Source organism: Cupressus sempervirens, chromosome 8 (genome assembly GCF_028749045.1).
Source record: "Cupressus sempervirens isolate cs-2001-9-10 chromosome 8, ASM2874904v1, whole genome shotgun sequence".
In the NCBI taxonomy this organism is placed as follows: Eukaryota; Viridiplantae; Streptophyta; class Pinopsida; order Cupressales; family Cupressaceae; genus Cupressus; species Cupressus sempervirens.
Genome location: NC_143125.1, coordinates 35,422,878 through 35,445,946, shown reverse-complemented (window position 1 = coordinate 35,445,946; position 23,069 = coordinate 35,422,878). Strand labels below are relative to the sequence as shown.

General features: G+C 38.0%; 1 protein-coding gene across 2 annotated transcripts in view; it reads right to left on the bottom strand.

Annotated features, from left to right (window-relative positions):
- Positions 1 to 23,069, bottom strand: part of PAHX (phytanoyl-CoA dioxygenase (PhyH) family protein) — a 68,157-nt gene that overhangs the window by 21,689 nt on the left and 23,399 nt on the right. Inside the window, exons 3-4 of one of the 2 annotated variants that reach the window (XM_089796716.1) lie at positions 18,743 to 18,814; positions 18,365 to 18,483 (exon numbers count right to left, since the gene is read on the bottom strand). In XM_089796716.1, coding sequence (XP_089652842.1) covers positions 18,365 to 18,483; positions 18,743 to 18,814 — 191 coding nt within the window. The remainder of the gene's footprint in view (positions 1 to 18,364; positions 18,484 to 18,742; positions 18,815 to 23,069) is intronic. The other variant, XM_089796717.1, reaches the window with a different exon arrangement.

The window sequence follows — 23,069 nt, the reverse complement described above, 5'->3', positions numbered from 1 at the left end:
TGTCTTTTTGATAATTTAAAAATTAATCATTAATTAAACAATATTAATATATATCATTAGGTATATATAAGTGCTTGTCTTATTTACGATTAACAAATGACCATAGAGGGATTATCTATAGGTTAATTCAAGCCGACAGAAGCTACAACCGTAACCCTACCTCTTAGCTAGGGAGGATTGCTATAGAACACATTATGCTCTCAAGCATATAGAGATATCATCTCAATGTGATATATTTGAATGACATATTTAAGGATATCAACATATATTCATCAAAATAGATGTTATCTTTCAATATCATCCAATGTATGATTCAACAAGGAATATCAACCATAAGATATTTATCAATCTCATATTCTTGTGGTATGTGCAAATCCATGATGCTTACCAAGAGAATATGTTATATCCTAGTAGGATATGAGTTATCTAATTTCCGACACTCCAGGAGAACAACTTAATGTAGCCTATCAAATGACAAGTAATCAGGCTGTCATGATCACTATCATGACAAGTATCATGACTTCTGACACTGTCGAGGACAACAATTTAATGTTGTCTGTCATGATACATTCGTTATCATGATATCCGACACTTAGAGGACAACAACTTAATGTAGTCAATCATGATAATGGATCAAGCTATTGTTAAGATTGTCACCTTACAATAGCAACCTCACAAATACATCAATGAAAGATCTTCACCTTTCATGAAATAATCCACATATGCAAAATAGTAACCATTGTGAGCCAAGTTAGAGGACAGAACAAAGGCCTTCATCTCAAGTTCTTTCTCACAGAGAAGAATGCATTACAAGGAATTTCACTTAGAACTCCTCCTTGATAGAGAAGATATCATTCACAAGGGATTGCACCGCAAAATTCTTCCTCTGAACAATGATCCTAGGAAGTCAAGTCTTGTAGTTATTCCCTCAAAGGCTCTCTTCGCCCAAGGATGCCTATAATAAGCTGTTGAACTCCCTCTGGATTTGATATCAATATTCAACTTTTTGGTGATAAGTCGTTATTTCCTCATGATGTACACAGGGGTAGGCCCATAAAAATCATGCAATCATACACATGTATTTTTAGACTCCCTCTGAACATCAATTTTCTGAGTTCTTACATTGCCTTTGAATAAGTGTCAGCCTCCCTCTTAATGTAGAAGGATACTCATAATCTCAATCATCAAAGGTGTTTGCTTCAAGAACTTCATTTTATCTAGCCTGATCATTAGATGACTAATGAATTCTAGATCACAACTTCTTTGGAACTATTGTCATAAGATTGAGTTTTGCACAATATGCCTAGTGTGCTATTCTTCTTTTCTTGCAAGATCATCTTTAGCTACAAAGGAAAAAATCAAGGAAAATAACTCATAAAGTATGTATAGAATTACAAATAAGTGAGAGAGACTACGATAAGTAGATAAATGTAATACTCAAGGATAAGAATACTTATCTGCACAAGTTACTCCAACAAAGGTCCATATGCATCAAATTAGAAAATACTTCTTAGATTGTGAGAATGGAACATCCCCCTTCTAAGGGTGGTTCAAGTGGGAACGTAATGTTGATTATTATCTCCCCCCATAATGTAAAGTTCCCATTCTTATATTAATTGAATTATTTTTGCATCACATCAAATATGACAAACTTCTTTTCGTTTAAGAGGTCTCAGAATTGTTTTTTTATTTTTCTTCCTTTTAAATTTTTTTTTGTGCCAACTGAGCCCAATGGATTTAGCCCAAGTAATTCCTAAAATCTTCCTGTATGTCCACTGTAATGTCCCTAGTCAGATCTTCCTCTCTAAGCTCCAATTATGCCTCTAGTTTGTAGTATTCCTTTGAGAATTTTTTAATGTAAGTAATTTATTAATGTCTATATAATCTGAATATGCACTCTGAATATGATAGGGGTTTATAATTGTAAACTTCCACTCATATTTTTATCACTTGCAAAGTCAAGGTTGAATAAATGTAGAGTCTTTTGTCATATGAAGTTGTTCATCAATCCCATGCAAATGAGGGAAATGATGCCTTGCTCAAATAGTTCTAAAACCTCAAACTGAAATTTGGATTGATAACATCTACCATGAAATAATTTTTAGATTATCTTGGCTCTTACTAATCAAGATAATATTTAATTGATTATATTTGGTTTTGATTCTCCAAAATAAATATACACATGCTGATGGCTATTATAAACTCCTTTTTATTGATATCTTCATGTACTTGTTGACATATCGATTCTTTTATGAGTAAATGTTTCTCTTGTTGATTGGTGATGTCTTTTATTTACTGGCTGATCTTTGATCGATTGGTGACCGGATTGCGACTCATGAGATTATTGTGTCTTTACCTCCATTGATCCTTGTCATTTGGTATCCACCAATGATGATTATTGTTGTCTTTGAAGGACGAAGATAAAAGATTAAGCCTATATTTCTTTTACTTCTAATCATTATTTAATTCATTTGATATCTCCCTCAACACTAACTCTATGAGTTTACATGTTTTGACCACTGACTGAAATGGTCTATGCATCCAAGTTGGACAATATCAATCCTTCTGATAATATTCATCAATTCCAAGTTCACTGCTGTATCCTATGTACTTTCACCAGACCATATTTTTATCAATTCTGACCGCTATTTTTCATAGAGCTATAACTCCCATTCCTTAATTGTTTGTTGCCATCAATGTGTGTATTCTCTGTTGTGAATTCCTTGTGGCTTGTGGTATTATCACTAATGAATGACCATTCTATTAATAATGGAAGGGCTTGTGATTGTTATTATCTACATCGATAATGATAGAGAGTTGATTTGTCTGGTCACTGCCCGCATTAGTACTTGGGTAAGAGAAGGATTCCTGATTTATAAAATCTATATTACTTTCCTCCTTAGTTCCAAAGTTCTTCATTCGATCTTCTACAATAATCCTCTTGTTTGAATAATACTCTCATCTGATATATGTCCGAGTGGTCCATGGTATTCCCCTATGATGAATCGATACTTAGTTGCTGACTCTGTTCTATTCCTCTATAATATTTTTGGTATGTTCTCCCGGTTATAAACACATTCGATAGTCGTGACCAGTTAAAGGAGATATTGAGCCATCCAACCCTGCAATCTGCACGCACCGATGCTTGCTTCAGGGAGAAAGGAAGTGAATTGTTTGATCGGAATTCCGAAAGCATCCATCCATAAGGGCAACTCCGGCTATCTATTCTCCTTGAATTTTTTTATGAACCTCCTCACAATTCTCTAAACACTGCCCTAAATGCCATCTGATCACAAGGAGGCCACATTCAAAAATAGAATTACTCCGATAATCTCTATTTAATAACTTTATGTTATTTATCATTTTCTCATCTTCCAGTCATTCAAAAATGTGTATTACTATGTTGTCTCCAATTCATTCGCTCAATGAATGAGTTGGTTATCTTTCTTATCTAAATCCCTTCAATGCTTTTGATACCTCCCAAATGATAATCGGTTATTTTTGACATCATATGCGATCTCCTTGTTATATTCCCTTCTATCTTCCTTTAGTTTCTCTTCCCATCAGCTAATAGGTATATTTGCTAAGTTAGATTCTCCTTTCCCATTAATATATATTTATCATATGTCCTCTGCAGTTGACTGAGTTCCATGCGATACTTGTACAAGTCCATATTGTAGTTCTTTATCCCAAGAGTTCGTAGCTGCTCTGATACCATGTTGTGATTTGAGGATCATTTTCTGCAAATGTAATAACATTGCCATTTTTATTGTGGTGTTCCAATTGCAGATTTGAATGTTATATAAATATTCATAGAAGAGACATGTCTCTTTGAAATCACTAACTAAACAATATTAATATATATATATAGAATTAGGTATATATTAGTGCTTGTCTTATTTATGATTAACCAGTGACCACAGAGGGATTATCTCTAGGTTAATTCAAGCCGATAGAGGCTACAACCTTAACACATTCTTCATCAACGGTTGAGATTTTCCCTTGCCATCCCATGATCAACTTCAGGAAGTTGCGTGGCAGATCGCAAGATAATGAGATTTTGCCACGTGAGAGGGTTGATCTAAAGGCTTCTTCTACGAATAGGTGTTGTGGGCTTGCACTATTGCCTCGCTTATCAAAGTTTTATGTCATGCACTTTATTTAATGATCAATTGCCTAGGTTTCTTTCACATTTTTGCAACAACTTGTTAATGGCTCCTACAAAATGGTGACTGTCAACAGGTCAATGTTATAGGTGGGTGAACACTTCGTGTTATCCCATCCCGATAGTTTTTGACAGCGGCACGATTTTATTGCTTGCAGCCACAACATGTTTCCAGAGCTAGGTGTTTAATGCAAAGTTACTTCTTTAGCTCTGATATCACATAACCAGTATACTCCATGCCTATTTATTGACTTGCATGGATAAGATCTATCATATTTATCATTCCATTTGCTGGGTGTATTCATTTTGCTCTTTCCTATCACATCCATAAGCCAGTTGCATACAAAGATTAGATCTTATTCTGATATTTCTTTATTGCTCTCCTCTGTAACCTTCTATAACCTTAATTCCACAATGGTTGGAGTTTGAACTTCAACTTGTACTTGAGTTATGCCTGAATTCTATAAAGGCAAAATTTGAAGACTGCAAGCTAAGTGTTTGATAAAATTACCATATAGTTGTGAATACTTGTAAGCAAATTTTGGGGGTATCCATTACGTAGTGGAGGTTCTGAAACTAATTTGAATCTTTGAATGCTTGTCCCACCCGGCGTGCCAAAAAATGTTGACACAAAAGTTTGCACCCATGCTCGATGTGTTAATAAATGCTGAAAGGGAAATGGGGTGATGCACCAAGTTGAAACATGGTTGATCTCTACATGTAGTTGCACATGACATTAATAAAAGACCCTAAACTATGTAGATTTGAAGTCTAGTTTACTCTCCAAGGACTCATATGCAAGTTAGAACAAATGAAATGTTGCAAGGAAAGCGATATTTACGGCGCAACATTCATGTGTTTACCGCATAGATTAATTAAGAAACAAACAATGAATATGAACAGCAAACAGCAAACAGCAGAACTTTTATTATTCGCATATGCCCACAGTACATTATACTTCGATGGTAAGATATATCATGATAAGATATCTTGATAAGATGAATATAATGCTTCCCGAAGGGGTTATAAATACTTTCCGAAGAACTTTCCCGAAGGAGTCTGTCGGCCACATACATGTCATTACATAAAAACCTTTCCGAAGGAACCGTCGGCTGATACACAATTTCCTTTCCAAAGGGACCCGTCGGCCGATACACAATTTCTACCAACGACATCATCCCCCCCAAAAAAGAAAAGTCGTCTCCTGACGACTACAGAACAAAACTCAAACAACTAATACAATAATATTGATCTGCCATATCACTTTCACATTCATCTCGTTGCATCTATAGCCTTTGCTAACAAAATACTGACTCCTCAAGCTGACCTTGATAGCCACCTGTGCTGCTTCCTCTGCTTCCAACTCCTCGGTACCTTGAGCCAAGTGTCGTTGCACTGCCTCTAACTGGATGATCAGCTCCTCCCGAGCTCTCTACGCATCCACCAAGACAGCCTCACAGCCAACACCTACTCTCAGTGCCTCTGATACACAGACACTCCATGCCTGCAGCAGCTCCAAGTCTTCACCACTGGTCAGACTCCCACGACTAATATCCACAACGACTGGGGGTCCAGGGGGCAACGCCCCCAGCAGGGTCGAGGGGTAGCGCCCCCGCGGGGTCCTGGGCCCGCCGCCAAGACCAAATTAGCACTTTGCAACCCACACAGAAATGCACGGAACACACCATTTCTGTCATTATTTGCCAATTCTGCACTCTTTCTGGCAACCACGGATGCGTCCCCTTCCCTTTGGCATCATCTGTCACTCATTCTGAACAACTTGATTCTGTCGTCGTTTTTTTTTTAGAAAACCTCCTGTCACCCTTCTGTGATGAAATCCGTACGGCTTCAATCTTGACACTGTCTGCTGATTGCATATGGATGCCTCCTTCCTGGAGCTGCCACGCACAGGGGTTTTGATGAAACAATTCTGAAGGCGTCTTCACTATTTCAATCTTCTCGAAAAGCCATACTGCAATATCCCACCAAGTCTTGAAAATCCATAGAATGGAAATTAACAAATTTTGGCTCCAAATTCCGTACGTTAACCTGCTGAGGCTATCAAAATCCATATCAAATTCCGTACGTTAACCTTTTGAGGCTATCAAAATCCGTAAGGTGGTTTCAATGCAACTTTTAAAAACCGTACAGTGCAAGAAAAAACCGTACCACAGCAAAACCGTACACCAACTTTGAAGATGGAAACCGTACATTGTCTTTAAAAACCGTACTGCAAGCATGAAATCCGTAAGTTGTTTTTAAAAACCGTACTGCAACATGAAATCCGTACGTTGGCTTTAAAAACCATACTGCAAACATGAAATCCGTACGTTATCTTTAAAAACCGTACTGCAAGCATGAAATCCGTACGTTGGTTCTAAAAATCGTACTGCAAACATGAAATCCATACGTTGGCTTTAAAAACCGTACTGCAAACATGAAATTTGTACACCCTCCTTCAGATATGAAAAATCATACGTTACTTCTGTTTCCCTTCAGATGAGAACCCATACGGTGTTGTCCCCTGCAATTATGAAACCGTACGGTACTTTCCAGAAACCGTACGGTACTTTTTTTCGCTTTTTTGTTTTTCTTTTTTTTGTTTTTTTTTTTTTTGTTTTTTTCTTTTTTCTTTTTTAAGAAAGAATAGCAAAGTCAGTTTACCCTTCGACCGTCGTCACCGTCGGTCTGCAATGACGAAGGGGTCTCCCGAAGGCCATTTTCTGACGCAGAAGTCTTCTGCTCGTGATATATCTTCAACTTCGACCCATTCACTGCCTGAGGCACTTGGTGTCATCCAAAGTCCATAATTTGATTGCTCCATTGTCTCCTACTTCCCGAATTTGATACGGCCCGACCCACTTAACCTTGAACTTGCCTGGTTTGATCTCATTCCGGCCGTCATACTTCAATAGCCACTGTTCGAGTTGAAACCTGCTATGCCTGTTCTGTGTCATCTCCATATCGCCCAGTTTGTTCCCGAAGCTCGCTACCGTGGACTCCGTCAGCTGCCCCTTCTGTCCGTCAATAACACATTCACTCTGTACTGCTACAACTTTTATTGAACCCTTCCTCTTTGTTGCCTGTGCAGACCATATCGTGTGTCTTCCTTGCCGCTGGTACCTTTCTGCTATATCTATGGTTCGACATAATACTTTCTTCCTGCGCAGTCATACAGTAGAATCTTTCCTTCTTTTGGGTTCGTACTGTATGTTCTGTCCTTCAGCTTTAGTCATATCCGCATTTTCTTTTTCGGCTTCTCTGTGTTGCTTCGGACATTCATTTCTTTCTTCGGACATTCATTTCCTCCTTCGGCTTCTCTGCGTTCTTTCAGACATTCATTTCCTCCGTTGGCTTCTCTGTGTTCCTTCAAACATTCATTTCCTCCTTTGGCTTCTCTGTGTTCCTTCGGACATTCATTTCCTTCTTCCCTCTTACCTTCGTCGATCTTTAGCATATTACAACTTGGAAAGAGCTCGTAATCCTCTATCTGCCAGTGGTAAAGACCATTTACTGAATCCAGATCGTCATCTCCTTCCAATCGTAGGACTCCCTCCTGATCGGGTTCCATACTCTGCCTCCTCTCATCATCTTCTCCTTCGGAATCCGTTGATAGAGCTTCTTCTCCAACCATCTGAGTGTGTAGATCAATGACATACTTCCGGCCTTTGCTTTCAAGTGATAAAGTATTTTTCTTCCGATCGTGTTTTGCCTTGGCTTGTATCAGCCACCCCCGGCCCAGAATGGCATCATATCCTCTCCGCTTCAGTGGGATCACAACAAAGTACAACAGGAATGGCTGTGTTCCAATCATCACTGGTTGTGCTGTTAGGACTCCCAATGGCTTGATTCCATGTTGATCGGCTGTTAACAATTGGAATGTAGGCGGCCATAATGTTGGCTGTCCCAACTTTTTCTAGGTGTCTTCACGCAACACATTGACACTGGACCCTCTGTCCACAATTGTTTCTATCAATACAGTCCCGAGAATGCCCATTTCAACAACCGCCGGATAGCGTCCGAATGAAAGAGCTAACAACATCAGATCTTCTGCACTTGCGTCACTTTCCTTCTCCTTTTTGTCCGTTGCACTTGCTCCACTTTCCTGCTTCCTTCCATGTTCTCCTGGTAGTTGAGCAGCGGGAACGATGTTTGTGAGTGCCGATCGGAGCTGAGGCATAGTGAGCAACAGATCACTTATCCTGACAGGTATCTCGGCTTGCAATATTTGCCGTACAATGTTCTGTTCTGCCCAGTTCCGTACGGAGGTACTCGGCGTGTCCTTCAAGTGTGTCGTTTCTGCCTGTGTTGCTTTCTGGATCTCCTACCCGTGCTTCCTCCAGTCTCTTCTTTTCTTCCGCCGGGTCGGAATACACTTTTGCTTGCTTCCGTGTGATGGCCAAAACCTCTTCTTCGTCCGTCCTAACGTTGATCAAGTTTACTCCCGACTTCGGACACCTAGCATCCTCATGATCACCAGGTCCACACCATCTGCATAACAACTTCGATGTGTTCGCCGTTGTACACTCTCGGGCGAAGTGACCCCACAGATTGCATGCGCGGCATTGAACAATCGGTCGACCATTTGCATCATACTAAATTCGACTCCTTCCACCTGTATTGTTGTTGCTGCTATTGTTGTTATTTTGACCGGGCCGGTTGTTTCTGTATCCGCCCGATGTGGCACCTTCCGTACTGGTGTTCCCGTTCGCTCCTGACGGGGATGCCTCCTGTGTGAGGAACACTTGCTGCGGTGTTCTTGTTTTCAAATTGAAAGGGCATTCCTTTACCGAGTGTCCCAGAATCTGGCAAATCTCACAAAATTGATCTTTCGGGCAAGATCCCTTCGTATGGCCTTCTTTCTTACACTCCGTGCACCATAGGTCGTTGCCCTTAGTCTCCTTGTTCATGTTTTTGAATTCCTTCATCATCCGAATCATGTCCTTCTAGAGAGCACGGACCTTCTTGTTGCTTCCCTCGTCATCGTCGCTACTATCTTCTCCTGAAGGGTCATCGTCATCTGAATCTGATGAGCTGGTCTTCTTCTTCTTCTTTGTCTTCTGATCACTTTCGAGGTTCATTTCCCGATTGTATGCTTCAATTTATGTCGATGGTGGCACAATCTTCATCTTTTTCCGCAGCTTCGGGTCAAGGCCTTCAATGAACCATCTTTTCTGGAGCCCATCTGGCGGTTTATTCTTCATTTTACTGATTAAGTCCTTCAACCTCTTGGCGAAGACCCATACTGTTTCATTCTTCTTTTTCTTGGTATTGAATATCTCTACTACAATTTCATTATCGTCACGCAAAAGTTGAAATTCTGCGATGAACTCCTTAATGTTATCCCAACTATTTAACTTCTGTGGATCAGTATCAGTAAACCAATCAATCGCAACACCCCGTAGGTTAGCGGAAAATTGTCGGATCCATTCGTTTGCATCTGTTATGTCGTTTGCCCTCCAGATTGTTTCACATGTTTTACAGTGTCGAATGGGATCATCTGCTTCATCACCATCAAATTTAGGCAATTTTTCCTTCAGACCTGCCATTATCACTGTACGTCGAGGGTTTTGTTGTGTACCTGCGCTGTTTTGCACTCCCGCACTGTTTTGAGCACCCGCGCTGTTCTGAGCTCCCGCGCTGTTTTGAACACCCATGCTGTTTTGCACACCCGCGTTGTTTTGCACACCCGCGCTATTCTGCACACCCACGTTGTTTTCTACACCCACACTGTTTTCAACACCCGCGTTGTTTTCTGCTTCCGCGCTGTTTTCAACACCCACGCTATTCTATGCTTCTGCGCTGTTTTCGACTCCTACACTGGTTGGTGAAGAAGAGGGTTCGTCAACCGAAGTTGTCCGTTCCGGAAGTATATCTCGGACGAAGAGGTCACTCCACGCTCATGCTCCTTCGGCACTCCGAGCTGTGCAAGTCGATCTCCTTCCATCAGGATTCTCTTCTCGTGGCGTATGCAGGTTCAAAAACTCCTCCCTCGCTTCTTCCACCAACTCAAGCCACTGTCGAGTCTCCTTCAACAATCCTTCGGCACTCCTGTTCTCGTCGGCAATCTTCTGGAATCTCCTTCGGCACTCTGTCTGCTGAGCCAAAATTAAATTTTCTTGCGCAACGCGTATGTGATCTTTTTCCTTCAGCTTATTCTTATCTTTGTTCAACTGATTTGGCATTTAATTCATATCCGCTTGCCTGCGTACCAGGTCCATCGGGCAACGGCGCCAAATGTTTACTGCATAGATTAATTAAGAAATAGACAATGAATACGAACATGAACAGCAAACAGCAGAACTTTTATTATTCGCATATGCCCACAGTACATTATACTTCGATGGTAAGATATATCATGATAAGATATCCTGATAAGATGAATACAATGCTTCCCGAAGGGGTTATAAATACTTTTCGAAAAACTTTTCCGAAGGAGTCCGTCGGCCACATACATGTCGTTACATAAAAACCTTTCCGAAGGGACCCGTTGGCTGATACACAATTTCCTTTCCGAAGGGACCCGTCGGCTGATACACAATTTCTACCGACGACATCATGAGCAATTAAAACACGACATACAAAACTGAAAAATAAAATAGTAACATTCAACACAAGGCAAAACATGCACAAGATAGTGAAATAGTAAGAAAAGGAAAACATGGAACCTATAGCTGCACTAAAAATCAATAAAACACCCAACATACACAAATCTTATCTCTAATCTACCTTCCAAGAACTTGTATACAAGTTAGAACTTATTAGATGCTGAAAGGAAAAATAATTTCACTATACAACAAATGCCAGCAGGTTGAACACGACATACAAATTTAAAAAATAGAAAAGAAACATTCACTATGAGGCACATAAAATGCACACAACAATAGAATGTAAAGAAGAGGTAAAAACAAGATATTTCATTAATAGACGGCAAAAGGAGTTAAAAATACAAAGCATAATGCTATTGTAACGAACCAAAGAATAACCCATAAAATATTTACAAAACTTTGCCTTTATAGGAGGAGAGCGATAAAGAAAAATCAGAATAAGATCTGATCTTTGTATGCAACTTGCTCATAGAAGTGATAGGAAAGAGCCAAATGAATACACCTAAAAAATGGAAGGCTAATATGAAAGATCTTATCCCTCCAAGTCAATAAATAGGCATGGAGTGTTCTGGCATCGTAATATCGAAGCTAAAGAAGTCACTTTGCATTAAATGGCTAACTCTGGAAATGTGTTGTGGCCACAAGCAATCAAATTGCACCACTATCAAAAACTATCGGACCACTATCAAAAACTATTGGGATGGAGTAACACAAAGTGTTAACCCACCTGTAATGTTGACTTATTGATTATCGCCATTTTGCAAGAGTCGTCAACAAGATGTTGCAAAAATGCAAAAGAAACCTAAGCAATTGATAATTAAAAAGATGCATGACATAAAACTTTGATAAATGTGGCAATAGCACAGGCCCACAACACCTCTACGTAGAAAAAGCCTTTAAATCATACAGTTGGCATAGTTTCCCATAACAAACAACAGAAGCAAACGTGGGAAGGGATAACACAAAATCTTGACCCTACCATATGGCACAATCTCGTTATCCTGCGATCCACCACGCAACACCCCGAAGTTGATCATAGATGCGATGGCAAACTACAATTGTTGATGAAGAATGAAGATGCACGAGCCTTAAACCTGGGAAAATGCAATGCTAGCACCACTGAACAGAATGAAAAATTGTAGCACTGCAAAATAGTGAAACAAGCGCAACATGAAGGTTAGCCATAGATTTTTTGTGCTAACCCATTGTATCACATTTTAGCCCATTAAAAATTTCTCAAATCGATTATCTCTAATAGGCTAAATGGGAGCAAAAATAGCTAACAATTATGCTTGACCTCTTTCTTGTATACATATTTTCTATTATTTTCTCTTAGTTTGCATAGGAAGAAAAAGGTCACTCTCACGACTTGTATAAAAGAAAAGTACATTCTAGCATATTACTTTTACTTTTCTGATGCACAAGCAAAGCTTGTAATCTTCCATGTTTAATACAAAAGAATGTTACTTTCTTTTTGCACTTGTAATTTGTTCTTTTTCAAAAATGAATGGACATGAATGACTTTAAGGTTATAAAAGATGTACCTTTTGATTTAATCTATAATGCTTCAACTAAATTGAAACATGAGTAAAAAAATTTACAAACAGTTAAAACTCCTCGGTCCTAAAGTAGAAGTGTCTAGAAATCGATCTAGCTTTGCATCATGAATGGTACAAGTATAGCACTTAGGCATAAGCTTGTGGTACATGTGTGTGTTGAATAAGATTGACTATCGCATTCCCATACAAGTTGAATATAGGAGCACTATCTAGAGAATGAAATGCTATGGGAGAACTTACCTCACTCGTATCATAAAAAATCATATCTCTACTAATGTAAATCTTCTTTGTGTTAGGATCCATAGGGCAACATGCCTTAAATTCATTATTATAACCAAGAATAATACATTTAGTCAATTTTTTATCAAGATTTTTTCTTTGTTGTTTAGGAATATGCATGTGGGTTGTACATCCAAATGCACAAAGATGAGAGTAAGATGGTTTCATCCTTGTCCACGCTTCTCATGGTGTGATGCCATCAAGTGCTTTGGTTGGTGTATGATTTAACAAATAAGCTACATTTATACAACTTCCATTCAATATACACGTCCCAAGTGAGAATCCTTCAAAATGCTACATACCATTTGTATGATTATACGAGTTCTTTGTTCAACAACTCCATTTTGCTGAGGTGTATATTTTGCAATCAATTGATGCAAAATTCCATTTTCCTTCAAGTCTGTGGAGAATTCTTACTAGTATATTACCCCCTCCCCCCATTTCAGGTGAAGGACACAAATACAAGGATTCCTTTCTTCACAAAGATACACAGCTCTATGAAGTAAGAAAAGACTCCAGCTTTACTCTGCAAGCAACAACCCACATTTTCCTTTTCTGATCATCAACAAAAGTTGAAGGTATTCAAATTCATTGTGACTAGGAGTCATGGACCCATACAGATTGGTATGCACCAACTCCAAAAATTGGCTTGCACAATGTGTAGTCAGATGGAAATGCGCTTGATGTTTTTTCCAACAATAAAACTAAAACAAATAGCACTCAACTTCTCATGTGAGGGAAGCTCCTTGACCATGTTTTTCTTACTAAGTGAAAGTAAATAAAGACTGCTCAAGTGAACAAATCTATGATGTCATAGCATAGGGATCATTATACTTGGTCACCAAGACTTGATTATTGTCAATTATACCAAGCCTAAACATTTTACTAGTTTCAAAGGCACTTGCAAAAATCTTTTAACTTTTAGACTTATCTCTGATAAGTCATACCTTTATATCATAATTTTCATCAAATTCAATCCTAACGTTGTGGTCAAGAAATTGATTAATAGAAAGAAAATTATTGATCACTCTCAGCACGCACAAAACATTAGTGAGCCTACAACAATGTATACCATACTACAAAGAGATGTCACCAAGAACTGCGATATCATAAGTGGTTTCATCTCCAAAAGAGACTATCATGATGGGGTTTCAATGTGAGAAACCACTCATTATGTCAAGTCATTTGCTTTGTAGCAACTAAATCCACATACTAAATTGAGGTTGATTGAGAACTATCTTTTGAAGTTTGGGCTGAAAAATCATATTCTTTTTCGTTTGGAGACTCCTCTTCAACAACATTGTCATGTTTCTATTTGTTCTTCTACTCCCATCATGTATTACCACTTTAAAATGGCTTCTTTTGATGCAATTTGTTGTATGCTCCTTTGATCAAGGAGTTATACCAACAATTTTTCACATCGTTTCAGAATCTTTCACATATTGGACACTTCTTCTAAGATTTGGATGAATTACCACATTTGGGAAGCAACCAAAATGCTTCATAGGATTCCTTCGTTTATAATGTGTGGTCATTGTGTGATCATCCTTTCCTTGATCTTGGCTAAGGGAATCTTACTTTTGTGAGATTTACCAATTTCTCAAAAGTGGGTGTTTGTTTTGTGACATTCAAATTTGTCACAAAACTCTGTATTTGGAAGGTAGTGTCCATAAAACAATAAGCACCATGATTACGTCATCAGTTGTTTCAAACGGTAATGATGAAAAATGTGGCAAAAGAGTCTGCTTCATTAGCTTGTATAGGCAAACTAGGAACCTTAGGCCAATCTTCAATCAATACATTACAAAGGGAAAGAAAAATAACCCACTAGGCTTAAAAGTACTCACGCTTTGAACAAGTGTAAGGGTTTCCCTTTGCTATAAGGGTTGTTGATTGTGGAAATAAATGCAAGATCTATCACTAAGAAGAGAGCAGCTTTCTATAGAACTTAAGCAATTATCGGATTGAATTCCGGAACCAAATTTGAGAAGCCAACATGAAGATTGACCTACACCTGAAATCTAAGCCCAATTTGCAGGTCAAGGGCAACTTGGATTATAAGGGGTGACTAGACTTGCCCATACTAGTGGGAGTTTCCCTTGACGTACCAGGATGCGATGAAGAAGCCCAAGATCTAAAGAAGACTATTATGTCTTCCTAAATCTAAATCTAAAACTTTGTTGCCTATCACTTGCACATAGAAAACAAGGAGAATGTTGGAAGAAAGGGATTTGCCTCAGTCAAACCCCTATTGAGGAATTGATCTTGAAATTGAATTGAAATTGGATAAAAGAAAAGAATGTGTGTTATCAGTAGAAGAGGCTTCATAAGTCTTATAGCTTGATGATGCCAGTGCTAATGTTCATGGATGGATTCAAAATGAGGGAGATAGCCTTGTATTTATACCTCAACTAGCCATTTCAGGGCTCAATAGTCAAAGAAGGTTGACTAAGGAATTAGAATACTGCACAAAATCAAAACATTGAGCTTCAATCAAGTTTGGGCCAAAATTAGCCAAAGTTAGCATGTAAGGGGCACCTGCCTATAGGGGATGATCTTTTTGTGAACGGTATGTCTCGAGTCGCTCTTTATGAGGCTAAAAAGACTCAAATTTTATTTGGGGGTCAATTTTGATGAGGCTTCCAAAAATGTGCACCAAATTGGGGTGTGATAAACAAAAATGTGTAAAATAGGCCACACGTGATAATAGGGCCTAAATACATGAGATAATGTTTGAATGAAATAATTAAAGAGGGCAAACCTATAATAAAGGGCCCACATAAATTAAGTGGAGGGAAAGGACTTAAATGCATAGCAGAAGTCCTATAATGCATATAAGAATAAATACACACTAAAATGGGCACTACATAAGCATGATTTGACACACTAAAGCAAAATTTACAAGTTACGATGCTACGTATTGTTGGTTGTCGTTGCACCAAAAGACCAACATGTTAATGCATGATTAACTACTAGACTTATAGAACACTAGAGGCGGTTAAGCCATGTCACAAACCCAAGCATTGTGTTGCACATCACAGGGATACCAAGTTACACCTTCCAACAGTCCCCCCTCCCCCAATGCAAGCATAGGGTTCAAACCCATGAACTAGTCTCTAATACCTATTGTTGGTTGTTGCACCAAATGATTGACAAGTTAATACTTGATACAACCACTAGACTTATAGAATACGAGAGGTAGTTAAGTGATGTCAAAAACCCAAGCGTCACACTGCAAATCACAAGGAGACCAAGGGTGCACACCTTGGAAAACACAATGCTTGTAGAAAAGCTCTCAATGTAGCATTCCTTTTAAGAAAAGGTCACAACAGAACCTCATGCATGAAGATAGAACATTGTAACTACTGTTTGCGACAAGTATGAATGCATACTGCCCAATGTAAAGCTTGTGAACCTAAACAAGAACTAATGTTTGAAAAAATGAATTGCTCCAAAAAATACAGTTCCTTCATCTAATAGGTGGTAGAACTAACAAAGTCTTCATTATTGCATTGTGGAAGACCCTAGAAGGAAAAAGGTGATCTACAACATCTAGGCAGAAAAAATTTATTACAGACCTGTCCATCAAAAACTGCAGCTTTGTAAATGGATCATGTCCTAAAAATCACCCACACTAACAAATCCAGGTAGAAGCAAAATGGAGCACTCTCAAAACTTCAGAGTGAAATGTGCATAGAACCATGTAGCAAATCAGATGTGACTTGCTAAACCACAAGCTTGTGAGTATTCATAACTATTTCTGCAAGATGATTGCACCTACTGTTATAGTAATAAAATTGAATAGTTTTGTACCAAGCATTTTAGAAGTTGTGGATGTTTGGATCAGCCAGCATGAACTTGGAAGCCAAAGACTGCACAGAGAAGATTCTTGCTGGAGGATTGGAAAAGAAAGCTTATTCTAAGTTGATCTCTTTACAAGAACAGCGTATCAGCTCATAATCAGACACAAATATGATCAACACCAGAATGATCTAGGCATGAGAATAGCCCGACTTTTACCCTTGAATCCTTCCTCAGTATCTCGCTGAGTATTATGCATCTCTTTGAACTGTCAACACTTTGTAAAAAACAGAATTGACACTTCCATTCACTCATGCAATGACCTAGTACATTGCAGATTTGATGTGCATAGCACACAATATGATGGACCACATTATTAGGATATGTTCTACACCTAGTCCCTGCCTTCTACACAAACTGATATTGATGATCGAGTAGGAAGAAGAGTATCATCCAAGAATCAGGTCTGCCTTCTTCACACAAGGGCCGATCTTATCAGAACATAGGGTGTTTGGAAAATAAAACAAAAGCTTCTCTCCTTTGAGCTATTTCAGGGCCACTAATCAGATCTAATCCTGAACCTTGTTTTGATATTTGCAATGCTTCTTAACAAAGATTAAGTTGGAAAAGAATTAAAAACAAGCGCCTCTATTACACTGAAGAAATTCCACAAATACTTGATAGGAATACAAATAAATATCAAGAATGTTCGCCACTTCAAAGATCTTATCAAGATAGTTGATCTGACACGTAATCTACCTGTTATTTGCGACATTTCCCGATCATCCAGCTCTGAATGCTTTCAAATCTTCTTGCGCTAATACCATATCAGAGAAATTAAAGCAAATAATCTTGCTATCAAATGCTAAAGATAGTATACATAAATTGGCTTTGGATGGTGAATTACGTGCTTTGAAATAGTACAAACAGGTTTAACCATTTAAGCAATCGTGCAACAATATCCTAATTACAGAATAGCAAATCTAAAAATATAAAAAATAATGCAAACCAAATGTAAGTGAATGACCAAATACCCAATGTTCAAAAGCTAGGAATGTTAAACTTCGTTGTGGAGAAGATCAGAGGATTTTCAGTGGTTTGTTCACACCGTCTCCAATAGGGAGTGAATTAAACATTGCTACTGTAATGACTTTCACATCAGTCCATTAGTCCGTAGATTCATAATTCTATCAATATAAAAGTCACATGAGTTTCTGGTTTAATTTGTGTGTCTGAGTGTTGAGTTTCTAGTTTCATTGATGTTTGCTGCAGTTTATTGCTTATGTTCAAATATGTTATGATCATTGAAAAAACTGATTCAGGACAATACAAATATGAACCATTGGTTCAGTTTTTTCATCAATTGACTGACAAAATGTCAGGGGGCATTGGTGACCCTATAAACTCAGCAGCTCAAAGTTTCCAAGGCTATCTAGGTTGGGTTCCTGTGATTTAGCCTACTTGCAACATCATTCTATGATCACTAAGTTGTTCAGGAACAAATAGAAGTGGTCCTAAAACATGCTAGGAGAATGCACATTAAATTAAGTGCAGAAACATAAGGTGGATATTGAGAAATATGCAATTTCCAACCATACAACAATATTCTTGAAGAAAACAATAAAGTAGTATTGTATCTGAAACTACTTTAAAATATTGTTTTCCTACAAAGCACTAATCCCATTGTACCCATTAAGCATGGTAGATGGATACTATCCTTTTACAAAAATGACTGGAATTGGATATCTCTTTGTTGATTGGCAAGTAATGCCAAATAAAATAGATTAAATTTCATTAAAAAAATTAACCTTTTGTTTGTGAGTACACATACAAATGTACAATATATTTACATTCTCATCTAACCAAGAGAATAAAAGATACACATACACAAACTCAAAGATTTTACCATACTACCAAAAAGGGGATGTCGGTATGAAATTCATATTAGTTACCTTAAAAATATACATAGATTGAATGATCGTTGGCATCTTGTAAGACAGCGATACAAGTACATTTGCAAGTTTTTCTGAACAGCAAAACTTGGAAAATACTGGGTCCAACTCATGCAAAGCTGAAAATCAGATATCAAAATTTATCATCATGCTGATTCACAAATCTATTCTAATAACTTGGTACTTCTAAACATGAAACAATTGGAAAACTTTAGGTAGTGTGAGTTTTTGACATTGAAAGTTTTACCTCAAATGAATTGATTCCACAAATAAAGAATTTATAGGAATCAGGCCCATTGTTTGTCATCAACAAGGAAATGATGTTTATGCAAAAATAAAACCTACTCTCATCAGAAACATTATTAAAAGGTGACATACCATGACCGACTTTGTTTACGGACAGCTCCTTGGGCTGCCTAAGTTTGCCATCATTGTCAAATGCCTTCTCTGCTAAACACATTTATGGTAACTTAATGAACTTATACTAAAAAACAAATATTAGATATATGTCTATAGCATCTTGTAGAACCAACATAGCTAATAGTTCGATAGGAAAACAAGATAAAATTAGAATAATGCATAGATGACAAAATTTAAATAGGCACATATGAACTAAGAAATATCTCTGCTCACTTTCCCCAAAGAATCATATAAACCACCAGACCATTTAGTTTATGTCAGTTTCACAAGTCCACTTTCTATCATGTATGCAATAGGTATCTATTTCAAGCCCTAACTTACAAAATTTAATATTGGAAGCATCGAACATAATGATTCAAAATATATATCTGTACACTAGTAGATCATTTTTCTACTCATAGCATCTGCAAAAAGAAGTTCCAATGTAGACAGATGGAAATGGATAAACATGGTAAGATTGAAATTTTTACATTATTGTCTTTGACCTTCCAAATTCTGAGTTAACTCTAAATTGACTCTTCCATGGATCAAAAGATATCTACGTTTATTTGGACTTTACAGGAATTGTCTACAGTATACACAAAGAAATGAAAGAAATAAACAACATTAAAACATTTAATAGCATGGTACTTCACCAATACATATTCAAATTCAAATTCAAATAAGTTATAACTAATAACTGTATATTCAATAAGATTATAAACCATTTCATATACGCCTATATTCAGGATTCCAAAATGAAGACCAAATGAGAAGAGAGTTTAGCTACAAATAAAATAAGATGAATGGTTTAATGGCCTCTTTTAGGGCCATTTCAGGGTTTAAGAGCAAAAAATAGAATTAAAAATTCTTATTTGCACATGTTAAAATAAAATTTAAGTGGGAAGAGTCATAAAATATATGTTTTGCTGGGCCTGGGCCCATGGAGGCATCCAGATGCACCCCGATGCCCTGTAGGTACTTTCCGGAAGCCATACCCAGGCATCTGGATGCCTCTAGGAGGCATCTCCATGCATCCAGGTGCCTGGGAGGCACATCCAGCATTTACCCACAAGACACCCACCTCTGGATCCGCTCCCCGACACATCTGGATCCAAATCCAGAGACAGCGAGCGTGAAACAGTAACTAAGTTTAATTGCAATGTTAAATTTGCATAGCAAATTGATCATTTGATTATGTTTTTCCTATTGTGTGGGATGTCAACTCAACTGCTTAAGAATTGGTGCTGATATTTTGAGATTTATGTGATTTTATCTCTAATTTTGGTGCAGTTGCAATCAGGAGTGAGTTTCATGATAGCACCAATAAGTTTTGAGTCCATAACATCATTCAGTGTTTATGGTGAAATGAAAAATTCAAAAAAGTGACGTGATAAAGGCAAGAAAATTGATGGGAAAAGTGGAGTCTCAGTAGAGATGCCTAGCTGAAGTTGACTAGCTAAAATGTGGATTCTATTTATGTGAAGTGAACTTGGTGGAGCTGCAATTGATGCATAGATGCCCCAAGGTTGCAATAAAAGCCTTAATTTGGCTGAAATTTGTGGGTATTGGCACAATTCTTAATAAATATCTCATCATGCAAATTGCCTAATCAAAGCGTGAAGTAAAACATGCCAAGGATTGGAAGTTACAGGATAGCAATGTGTATTCCATTTGTTGATCTCTAATGATATTGAATCAAGGATCTATAATTGTCAAAGATAACAAATAAATTGATGTTGAAAATGAAGTATTTTAATCATGACTATACAGTTGGAAGCCAGGATACTGTAAAGCCCAATCATAAAGAATAGTGTTTGACATCGGAATTTTGGAGAGGTGGTGCTTCCAAAAACAATATTTCCGTGTGGATGTTATATCCCAATTAACTGCTTAATTATCACAATCGATACAGTTCAACCTTTCCAAATCCATCAAAAAGTATACTCTAGAAGAAAAGGAACTTCAAACAATATCCCATCTTCTGCAACCCTCAACAAAGAAGCACGGTCTGACTCTAAAGTGCAAGAATTTAGACTCAGAGCCAGGAACTCTTTGTGGTATTACAAAATCCTCTAGTTTTCTCTACTTAATGTTCACCACTAGTGTGAACTAGAGAACTGGCACTTGGTAGGCTTAGTTTCATATTACCTCTAGGAAACTAGAATCATCCTATCATCTCCTAAAGCTTTATAACATTAAGAAAAGTTGAAGTTTCTGCAGCCATTCATGTATTCAAGTAAAAAAATTATACATTATGAACAAATTCATTTTACTGTAATGTCTTACAGAATTTTGAATTACAAAACACGTTATATTTTATATCTAACACACACACATATGCAGATCCACCACTGATCCTTCTCCACCGCCCACCTCTTCCCCAAAACACGCACACACATGCCTGTCAACACCTGCACAAGCACATGTGTGTGTGCACACACACATGCACCTGCAAGTCCACATGCAAAGACATCCAAACACATTGTATTTTGGTAAGCCAATTCTCAAACAAAGCAGGGTTTGAGCACCACGTATGCCAAAGATAGATGTCTACAAGAGATGGGAACTAGATATGGGATGAAAATTTGTGAATAGGTTTAGGAGCTGTGGATAGAGGGCTGGGGATGCCAATTCTGTAAATGAGGGATATGAGTTACCAGAAATGCCATAAAACAAACATCAAAATATTAAAACTATAGATTTTAGAAGACTACAAAACATCACAAGACTTCTAGTTTGACAATCACATTACATTATAGTAAAATATAGTCTTTTTCCCAGGTCATAGTGATGCAGCAAGCCCAATTTTTTTGCAGGGGATCAAATGTCTTCCCATTAAGCTTATTTTATACACAAATTTTATATCTCCTGAACAAGCTCAGAAACACATAATATTTTTTAATATGCATTGTGGCGGATGGATACTGATATGGTACTTAAATTTAGATGAACTGCGACCCAAATGAATTTGCAAGAAATATAAATAATATATCGTAACCCTTGGTTTCAAACTTGTGACCAAGTTTGATCGTGTGTATTGTTACGACAATATCAATTGCTTTCTTACATGGAATCTTGCGTTGGCTTCTCTTCCTACAATGACTCCTCGAGTGCAAACCTCCTACATTGCCACCAACATTCGATCGTTGGCTGCCTGCAATGCTAATGGCGTCCCGTGGGTTTGATCTAGTCTCTTTTTTCGCACCGCTGCTTGTGCCCATGCCTCCGTCTGGTATGTCCTTGCATTTTTTCCTTTTGCTCTTACAGGAATCTATGACGTTTTCCTGCGATGCCCTATTTGCTTCTTGTTGGTTCTCTCACTGTGGAAAGGTTGCTCACCCATTCTTCTCTTCTTGCGTGTCGGCTGGGTTATTTTTGCATGCGGTGTCTACCTGCATCCAAGTTATCTCTGCATTCGTTGTGTTGCCCAACGTTGCTCCTGCTTCGGTGTTCTGTTGTTGTCCCTTCCCACCATGTGTGTGTGAGCTGCACCATTCGTTCCAACAGTGTGGTATTCATGCGTTTTTTCTTCCTTTGCTAAAGTTTTAGACGCAGCTCCTCCACTAGGCTTGATCTTGCATTCACTCTCTATTGCCTATGGTTTTTTGCTCCTAGCAGGTGTCCTCTGATGTTGCTTGAGTGACTTTCTCCATGTTGTTTTTCTTTCTTCTCATTGCTTGCATTCCTTCAGCACCCATCACTTTGTGTTGGATCGGATCGACCACTACTAGGTGGTTCCTTCTGCTCTTGTTGTGGTGGTTTGTTTTACTGCTACTTGCATGTGCTACCGACCTGTCATGTCAGCTTCTAATGAACCTCCACAATCGCAGCCTCCTCTTACATATCAAAGGCTCTGTGACCACCTGTTACATCCCAATTTTTGACCTAGCTTGAAATATAGCCGTTGAGGTTCGCATGAAGTCAGTTGGTAGTTTAATTTGATATACTCTAGCGAAATGGTAAGATAGTTGGTCATTATGATTTCGAGTGTAGATGACATGTTAGTTGATCGTTAATCGCGAATTCATGGAATTAAGATGAAAGGTTAACTGTTATGATTATTTATGATTAAATAATATATAAATTAATTACGAAGAATTTCCTTGCAGGAAGCATGTCGAAGGGGTGAAAGCATTGTCAGAAAAGAATTAGGTAGGGCATCACCATCACTGAGCAGACGGGTAAAGGACCTAGCCAGAATACATCTGTGGAACTTGCATGAGTTATTTAATAATTTAATTAAAATAATTGGATTAAAATATAGAACCTATCTTAAAGGATTTTAAACTATCTCTCGTCTTAT